We start from the raw sequence: 10319 nt of genomic DNA on the forward strand, positions 1-10319 counted from the left end.
TATTAAATAATGTCCAGGCTAATCCATGCTTTATAATGGGAGAGGATGGTAGCCCAAAATTTGAAGTCCAAAAAACTGCACCCATCCATTATAAAAGAAGTCCACATGGCGTCGTATGCTCGTTCACGAGAGAGTGGCGTCCAGTGGATGACGTAAGACGCAGGCGTAGCGTAAACTCCGGTGAGACTATGCTAGTCTCGCGAGAAACAAGTTTTGTTTACAGCAAAGGAAAACCAGTGTCCTCTTGGATTATATTGAAATCCTCCGACATTTTTCTTTACAAATCCTCATTTTGTACTTCTAATTCGTGACCGGTGTTTTGTTTCGCCGTCACTTCCGCGTTTGCCTACGTCTTACGTCATCTGCTGGAAGCCACTCTCTTGAGAATGTGCGTACGTAGTGGAAGCTAGAGAGTAAGGTAATTTACAATAAAGTTGTAAATATGGATATTTTTCTTACACAAACGCATTGCGTTGCTTCAGAAGGTCTTTTATTAACCCCCCGGAGCCGTGTGGACTTCTTTTATAATTGATGGGTGCAATTTTTTGGACTACAAATTTTGGGCTACCATCCTCTCCCATTATAAAGCATGGATTATTCTGGACATTATTTAATATAACTCCGATTATATTCGTTTGAAAGAAGAATGTCATATACACCTAGAACGGCTTGAGGGTGAGTAAATCATGGGGTAATTTTCATTTTTGGGTGAACTGTCCCTTTAAGGCCTTGAGCGGCATGATTTGATAAAGGAAGCTTGTTCTGGTCTTGTTCTTGGTGGGAAAGAATCCCAATCCTTGGAGGGCCACTGTCCTGCTGAGTTTAGCGCCAACCCTTTGGATAAAAGCATGTTTACTGATGTACAGTATGGTGACATTTATATTGATTAATTTGGCTATTATCCAAAGTGACTTATATTGAAGGTATACATCTCAACAACCCAGCAAAACTGACAAGAAACTCATGTGTAGCATTGGAAATTCTGATTTGTTCTAGTGAATCAGTTCATTCAGATGATTCATGTAAATGAACTGATTCAAAAAAGTCTATTTGTGACATTTTAAAGCATTGGAAATTCTGAATCATTCCAGTGAATCAATTCATTCAGATGATTTGTCTAAATGAACAGATAAAAAAAGTTTGTTTGCAACATTATAGCATTGGAAATTCATATTCATTCCAGTGAATCAATTCATTCAGATGATTTGTCTAAATGAACAGATAAAAAAAAGTCTATTTACGACATTTTAAAGCATTGGGAATTCTGAATCATTCCATTGAATCAATTTATTCAGATGATTTGTGTAAATGAACTGATAAAAAAAGTTTGTTTGCAACATTATAGCATTGGAAATTCATATTCATTCCAGTGAATCAATTCATTCAAATGATTCATGCAAATCAACTGATTCAATTATACTGAAGGTATGCATTTCAACAGTTCATGCATTCCCTGGGAATCAAACCCATGATCTTGACATTGCTAGTGCCATGATTTGATAAGGGAAACTTGTCCTGGTCTTGTTATTTGTGGGAAAAAAATCCCAAACAAGATGCTTTGATATATATACAGCAGGCCACTGTCCCGCAGGTGCAGGATTGGATACCCCTGATGTACAATATGGTGACATTTACATTTATGCACTTGGCAAATGCTTTTATCCAAAGCGACATTTTAAAGGTATGCATTTCATCAGTTCATGCATTCCTTGGGAATTGAAACCGTGATCTTAGTGTTACTAGTGCCATGATTTGATAAGGGAAGTTTGTTCTGGTCTAGTTCTTGGTGGGAAAAAATCCCAAAGAAGATGCTTTGCCATGTTCTTTGTGTACAGCAAGGATACCCAAACTTGTTCCTGGAGGGCCACTGTCTTGCTTCAACCTTAACTAAACACACCTGAACCAACTAATCAGTGACTTACGACTCACTAGAAACTTCCACACAAGTGTGTTCGAGCTGTTTGGAGCTAAATTCTGTAGGACGTTGGGCCTCCAGCAGCAGGATTGGACACCCCTGAGACTTACATTGGATTCAAGGTATGGATTTGATCAGTTCATGCATTCCCTGGGAATCAAACCCATGACCTTGGTGGTACAGCAACAGGCCTTTGAATCGCAGCTGTGGAAAATAAAAAGGATGAATTCATCAGATAAAAATGCCACTTTTCATACAGGTACAAGCAACAATATGCAGTTATTTGCAGTTTGCAATCATTAATTTATTTCTGTCTTGAAGTAGATTTCAAGATACAAAAATACAATGATTTAAAACATTATGCAATTGTAAAATATATATTTTAAAGTGAAATGTGTAATTTTTGAGTCACCCAACAGAATTGCAAAAATGATACCTATTCTAAAACATAAAAAGGCAGCATACTGGCACAGTAACATAAAGGTTCTCAATTAGGGTGTCAGCAATTAACCATTTGAACCAGGGGGTTTATAGTAAATTAACCTAAAATTATTATAAAAATATTTTTCGTTAATTGGAATAAAATAAATGTTAACTGAAATAAAATAAAATAAAAACTTTAACTTTTTTTTATTTTAGCTCGTTCATTTCTCCTTTTCATTTAGCTCAACACTGGAATGGCAAACCTCAAAAGAGTTGACAAAGCGTTTTTACCTGAGTTCTCTTTGTTGCTCCATTTCTCGATGCCAGGAAAGGCCGCCTCCAAATCCAATTTTCCAAAACGAAATGCATAACCATTCATAAGTTTCTTGGGAAGGCCGCTACCGGATCCACCGGAGGACGACCGTTCCCGGTGGCCTTTAAACTGCAAGGCCTTGTTGGTACGTTCGAGAGATTTGGAGCGTCTCTCACCCAGACTGAACTCGGCGCTCTTGGATGGATGGACAGCGGGAGAACCGTTGCGAGATTCATCTCCTCCCAGCCATCCACGATCACAGGTTCTCCGAGGGATCGGATCCTTTGTGACGGAGCCGTGAGGCGCTCCTGGCTCAGATTCCGTCCCTTCCTCCAGAATTGATTCTGAGCTGGAGCCGAGGTTCATGGGGTTCTGCAGTGCCTCCATGTAGGACTTGCGGAAAAGCCGGCGCGACTCGAAGGCCGCAGAGTCTCTGGGATGCCTCTTGCGAAGGCCGGGATTGCTAAGGTCTGTGCTGAATGAGAGGATTTTGTTGCCGATTCCGCCTCGAATGCATCCCTGATCTGGGCTGCCCAAGGTGGGCGTCTGGGGAAGGGAGTTGGGACTCTTTTGCAAGGGCGAATCCTCCGAGTGCAGGGAGCTGATGCCCATATCCGTGAGGCTCCGGCTGAGGACTGGCTCAGAAACGGTGGACTCAGCACCCAAGGAGTCTCGGGAACTGAGCGTTCCTGTGGATCCGTGGGTGCTGCAGGTGCTGAGCTGACCCCGCAGGGTCCCGCCGCTGCTCCGCGCCTGCATGATTGCGTCGGCAGTGCTGGTCACGAACAAAGGATTGACCACGTTCTTCCAGGGCGTTCGGTAAACCACAGCGCCGGTACTGAGGAGGCAGTTCTGGAGAGGGTGCAGGTTGCGCTCATGCATTACATTCGGCAGGAACTCAGGTGTGAACACGTTGCCGTACATGCTCTCGGACACAGGGATCTCTGCGATGGCTTGCCCGCTCCCTGACAGGCATTTTATGACCAGTTTGGCAGCCTTGCGGCCTAAGGGAACCACCTGCAGGTAGAAATCTCCCTGCCGTAGACGTACTTTATGCAGGGGTGCAAGTTGCAGAACCACCTTTTCATGCAAACACAGTGGCCATCCCTCATGGTACAGCAACAGGCCTTTGAATCGCAGCTGTGGAAAATATAAAGGATGAATTCATCAGATAAAAATGCCACTTTTCGTACAGGTACAAGCAACAATATGCAGTTATTCGCAGTTTGCAATTATTAATTTATTTCTGTCTTGAAGTAGATTTCAAGATACAAAAATACAATGAATTAAAACATTATGCAATTGTAAAATATATATTTTAAAGTGAAATGTGTAATTTTTGAGTCACGCAACAGAATTGCAAAAATGATACCTATTCTAAAACATAAAAAGGCAGCATACTGGCACAGTAACATAAAGGTTCTCAATTAGGGTGTCAGCAATTAACCATTTGAACCAGGGGGTTTATAGTAAATTAACCTAAAATTATTAGAAAAATATTTTTCGTTAATTGGAATAAAATAAATGTTAACTGAAATAAAATAAAATAAAAACTTTAACTTTTTTTTTATTTTAGCTCGTTCATTTCTCCTTTTCATTTAGCTCAACTTGATGTACTATAATTAAAACTGAAATAAAAATGTATTTAAAAAATACATATATAGGCGTATTTAAAATAAACTGAATTACAAAAAAACAAAATTACTAAAACTTTAACCAAAATTAAAAAGAAAATGAAAATGATACAAATTATTAAAAAAAACTGTAATAGTACCTCAATGAAATTAAAGTAACACTGATTTGAAAAGCAACTAAAATCAGCAAATAAAATGAGAAAACATAAGGATTAAAATTTTAAAAGTTTATGTAAAGTTCCATGCAGGGACTCAAATCATTCAGCAAATAAATAAATAAATAAATGTATTTATTTATTTTGTGGTGAACAAACAGACCAATCTACTACAATGAATCAGACTGCACAATATTTTTTTTGAGAGAGATTTCTGCACAGGCTATACAGCGTGAAAAAGGCATTTTAAAATAAAATAAAATAAAATAAAATAAAATAAAATAAAATAAAATTAATTAAATATGATTTCAGCTCTACAAAACTGTTTCGGCCAATACCTAAAATTCATTTTCAATTGCTGAAATTTTGTTGTCACTAATTTACTGTAGGGCACATGAAGCATCACTTCCCGTCTTTATAGACCGAATCAAACACCAATGATTGTGCACACAGTGTGATAGAGTAAACGATGGCAGCATGTTGTTTTTGGTTTGGTTAGTGAGACGGTTTGATGGTCACAAGTTCAATCCCACAGTTCCCAGTTACAAACACAAACAGCAGGATGTCAGGAGGTCGCGGGACACTGATGAGACAGGAAACACCTGCCAATGTAGCGTCACCGACTGGACAATAACAGGCGGGATGGAAAATCCTGTCCCTAATGCAGAACTACATCATATCTGTGGAGCAGAGGACTTTCCAACCGGATATGTATCACCCTATCCTAAACTAACACAACCGTGACCTGGGACACTCAGCTTTAGGTTAAAGGGACAGTTCACCTTAAAATTAAAATGTGCTGTTAATTTACTCACCATCAGCCCATCCAAAATGTAGATGATTTTTTCTTTAGTAGAACAGTGAAGAAGATTTTTTGCTGAAACTGTGCTCCTTGCTGATTCATAAGTCAATGGCTACCAGCACTTTGAGAGTCAAAAAGCACATCAGGCAACACAGAATGAATCCCCGTGACACCTGATGATATATTGAGGTCTTATGAAGCGAAATGATCAGTCTGTGCAAGAACCAGTGCAACTGGTTCGTTCACTAGTTCATGTACGTAATCACACAATAACATAACATATACGCAATTATATTATTAAAGCACCCAATAATGAAGAGAAATGTGGATGTTTTATGTGTCTAAAGCATATAAAGTGAATAAACTAGTCTTCATCAGCTCACCGTGACTGTTGGAGGAACTGGAGTATTGAATGATTCATTCATCATAGGATCAGATTTGCTGCTATTTCAGCTCATTTCCAGTCGGAGTGATCTGTGCTGCTCGAGACGTGAACTGTTTCAGGCGCTTCAGTCCGATTTTAGAACTCACTAAAAAGAACCGGTTCAGAAGAATGATTCGTTTGTGAACCGGACATCACTCTGGACCGTTCGCCTGAGGTTCTGGATTACAGGTGATAATGTAGTAAATAATGTTAAGTTTCTTGCACAGACTGATCGTTTCGCTTCATAAGATCTCAGTATATCGTCAGGAGTCACGGGGATTCATTCTATGTTGCCTGATGTGCTTTTTGACTCTTAAAGTGACGGTAGCCATTGACTTGCTTTTTATGAATCACCAAAAACCACGGTTTTCAGCTAAAAATCTTCTTTACTGTTCTACTGAAGAAAAAAAGTAATCTACATCTTGGATGGTCTGAGGGTGAGTAAATTAACAGCTAATTTTAATGTTTGGGTGAACTATCCCTTTAAATAGGCAGGGGAGTGGAGAAAATGGAAATGAACTTGTTTGAGTTGAGTTGCAGACGGGGAAAAGCCCAGGAAAAATCCCCAGCAAAGCTCTGACTCTAACTCTCGCTGTTTGTTCTGCTCTGTTGGCCTTGTATTACACAATGACAATGTCCCGTCCACATGCGGTCACTCCTCCACAGGGCAGCCTTTGTTTCATTCTCCTGCAGAAAGTCTTTATTAGCGCTCTAGGAAATTAAATCACTCAGCCACATTAGCTGGGCTGCAGCTAAGGAATAATCACAGCGCTCAAACTGCAGGGAAGAGCAGAACCGCCGTTTGGAGGAAAGGTTAACAATGGGAGGAAAGGCAACATGATTTCTAACATAGTTAAACAGTACTACTGGAGCAGTGGGAAGCCATATTTGCTGCGCACCCGGGTCTCACCTCAGTCGTGGTTTTGAGGGTGAAAGAGAGTGCTGTACATTCATTCCCCCCACCTACAATCCCTGTTGGTACCGAGACTCGAACCCTCAACCTTTGGGTTACAAGTCCGACTGTAACATTAGGCCACGACTGCCAAAAAATAGCCACAAAATAGCAGCTTGGGCAGGGCAGGATTACGGACCGGTCCAGAGGGACGAGGGCCTCGGGGCCTCAGGCCACGTGACTCAAGACTACCAAAGTAAACTGAATAACACACACACACACACATTGTGCGATATGGCTGTATTTCGTCACGGCTGTGATTCGGCCGCTGGTAATTATATCTGTGCCTATATACAACCAATTCTCACGTCTACGAGTGTGATATTGCGTTTATGTGTGCAAATATATAAGAAAAAAAACAACGAAGTGTATCTAAAAACCCTATTTTGTGCAGAAATACGTCCTTCCGCAACGGATTCAAATAGTTTGTCAGTTTAACAACTGAGCTCAAGATCCGTTACTAATTCAAGAACATTACTTTAGAACATTAGTAAAGAAGGAACGTTGAGTTGCTTCATTGAAAAGCTTATTGTATCACTGTAGTAAAAGCTCACTGTTTTATGTGGAGTATGATGAGAGATTGACCGAGCGAGTGTGATTGCCTGCATCAGATACAGCATTCATTCTTCAGCTCAATCTCATATTTACAATAAAACATTAGTTTGAATGTCCGTTGAGGAAAGCGATATCTTTGTCGTACTGTCCTTTCATCTGATAAGGGTGATTTCCGATGACAGCGCTGCTCAGTGCATTTGTTAACTGCATCTTACAAGCTGTTATTAAGTCAAAATAACTTCCATTTCAGTCTCTTTCAATATAAAAGTATTTACCGCTGACTCGTAAAACAGTCTCTTGTCGCCATCTAAAGGCGGAATAATGTCACTAAAATCACCATCACGAACACACACCGTTTCCCAATACTAAATACTACTATTATTTATATAAAATATTTATTGAATAATAATTTAAAAGTTGCTAGGCAATTCAGTCAAAATTATAAAGACAGCGTTCTGATATAAGATACAGCATTGAAATTATATAAAATATAACGTGATGTGATTTTGCTCTCAGCCAAAACTATTTGCTCTGGAACAAATAATAGATTAATGAGACCAAAGACTGCCCGTTAGATTTACCCAAAACGAATTACATCTCATGTTTAACCACTATGGAGACACTATCAGAGCCAGCGGTGATTTCCAGAAGATCTGGCCGAGGTGAGGCTGCTCTCGGCGGGTTCATGAGCGCTGACGCCCTGGAGCTCACATCTCCGAAAACGTCAAAGCAAATCTTCAAATAGACGTTATCTATCTATCTATATAATCATATTTATTTATTTATTTATTATTGATATATTATTTTTGTGTGTGTTTGTAAATATAAATGCGAGTTAATTACATACACACACACACATATATAATTATAATTTAATAAAATAATATTTAAAATTTGATTCAAAAATTAAATTATATAAATTTGTAAAGTATATTTAAATTACATTCATTCATTTTTTTTTTTTACTTTTTTTTAAACATTTTATTATATTAATATTTAAGTTTTTACACGTGTTTTGCATGCATTTTTTGCAAGTTATATTTATATCAAAATTAATTTTATTTAATTTTATTTATTTTAATATGTACATTTTAAGACACCCCTACTAAACAATGTTTTATTTTGAAAATATATTTATATGTTCACATATATTCAATACATATTCAAAAGTATATAGAATATGAACATTATCAAGACACCCCTAAATTAGCACCCCTAACAAGACACCCTACTACATAACCTTTTATTCTGACTTCCCTTTATAGGGTTAAAAGATTAAAGAATGTGATTTGATGCCCCTCTAAAGGGTTCTGGCATGAGTGGGGTCTGAAGACCGGCCCGGGCTTGAAGATCTTTTGAACAACATGTTTTAACCTGAAAACTTTAGTGTTTGGTCTAAACTACAAGCTGTATTCAGGACGGCCTGCATATCAGTCTCAGTGCACCCACCCAAAACACCACTTTCAAAGCCTGAGAAGACTAAACATACAGCTGGAAGACAGCACTGGATGGAGGACTTCAAGAAAGCTGGAGATAAGTGTGGCTTTGAAGATGAAAGATTAAATAAGACTGGGCAGACGAGAGCTTCAGATGCATTTCCATAACCTTGAAGAATTTATTTCACCTGGCTGAAGCCAGTAAAAGAGCTTTTAATAGCAGCCAAAGCACCAGTGTGGCTCAGAGGAGATGTGTGGGATCTGGTCTGCCCTCTTTGATAGTGTTTATGGTGATGGTGGAGGTGCTGGATCAGACCCAGACCCGCAATTGTATCTAAATGACGTGGAGTCCAGGTGCCTCGCTGCAGCTCTGCTCTCGATTAAAACAGACGAACATCTGCTTCAAAACCGCACGGGTCAAACATCTCCATTCCTACTGCTCACACTCATGACCTGAACTGCATCATTTGCACCAAAATCATGCAGCTGGTTGAGGAAATGTTTACTTTAAAAAAAAAAAATTCCACAGACTTACATTGAGGGAGAGACCAACTTGTCGCCATCTAAAGGCGGAATAATGTCACTAAAATCACCATCACGAACACACACCGTTTCCCAATACTAAATACTACTATTATTTATATAAAATATTTATTGAATAATAATTTAAAAGTTGCTAGGCAATTCAGTCAAAATTATAAAGACAGCGTTCTGATATAAGATACAGCATTGAAATTATATAAAATATAACGTGATGTGATTTTGCTCTCAGCCAAAACTATTTGCTCTGGAACAAATAATAGATTAATGAGACCAAAGACTGCCCGTTAGATTTACCCAAAACGAATTACATCTCATGTTTAACCACTATGGAGACACTATCAGAGCCAGCGGTGATTTCCAGAAGATCTGGCCGAGGTGAGGCTGCTCTCGGCGGGTTCATGAGCGCTGACGCCCTGGAGCTCACATCTCCGAAAACGTCAAAGCAAATCTTCAAATAGACGTTATCTATCTATCTATATAATCATATTTATTTATTTATTTATTATTGATATATTATTTTTGTGTGTGTTTGTAAATATAAATGCGAGTTAATTACATACACACACACACATATATAATTATAATTTAATAAAATAATATTTAAAATTTGATTCAAAAATTAAATTATATAAATTTGTAAAGTATATTTAAATTACATTCATTCATTTTTTTTTTTTACTTTTTTTTAAACATTTTATTATATTAATATTTAAGTTTTTACACGTGTTTTGCATGCATTTTTTGCAAGTTATATTTATATCAAAATTAATTTTATTTAATTTTATTTATTTTAATATGTACATTTTAAGACACCCCTACTAAACAATGTTTTATTTTGAAAATATATTTATATGTTCACATATATTCAATACATATTCAAAAGTATATAGAATATGAACATTATCAAGACACCCCTAAATTAGCACCCCTAACAAGACACCCTACTACATAACCTTTTATTCTGACTTCCCTTTATAGGGTTAAAAGATTAAAGAATGTGATTTGATGCCCCTCTAAAGGGTTCTGGCATGAGTGGGGTCTGAAGACCGGCCCGGGCTTGAAGATCTTTTGAACAACATGTTTTAACCTGAAAACTTTAGTGTTTGGTCTAAACTACAAGCTGTATTCAGGACGGCCTGCATATCAGTCTCAGTGCACCCACCCAAA

General features: G+C 38.1%; 1 protein-coding gene across 1 annotated transcript in view; it reads right to left on the reverse strand.

Moving 5' to 3' along the window:
* LOC107601963 (uncharacterized protein KIAA1755-like) overlaps positions 1 to 9040 on the reverse strand; it is a 22404-nt gene extending 13364 nt beyond the window's left edge. The window contains exons 1-3 of the mRNA XM_016294336.1: positions 9005 to 9040; positions 8798 to 8914; positions 2630 to 3791 (exon numbers count right to left, since the gene is read on the reverse strand). Coding sequence (XP_016149822.1) covers positions 2630 to 3791; positions 8798 to 8914; positions 9005 to 9040 — 1315 coding nt within the window. The remainder of the gene's footprint in view (positions 1 to 2629; positions 3792 to 8797; positions 8915 to 9004) is intronic.
* Positions 9041 to 10319: the final 1279 nt, after the last annotated feature.

The sequence above is a fragment of the Sinocyclocheilus grahami genome, unplaced genomic scaffold (assembly GCF_001515645.1).
Source record: "Sinocyclocheilus grahami isolate Dianchi unplaced genomic scaffold, SAMN03320097.WGS_v1.1 scaffold316.1, whole genome shotgun sequence".
In the NCBI taxonomy this organism is placed as follows: domain Eukaryota; kingdom Metazoa; phylum Chordata; class Actinopteri; order Cypriniformes; family Cyprinidae; genus Sinocyclocheilus; species Sinocyclocheilus grahami.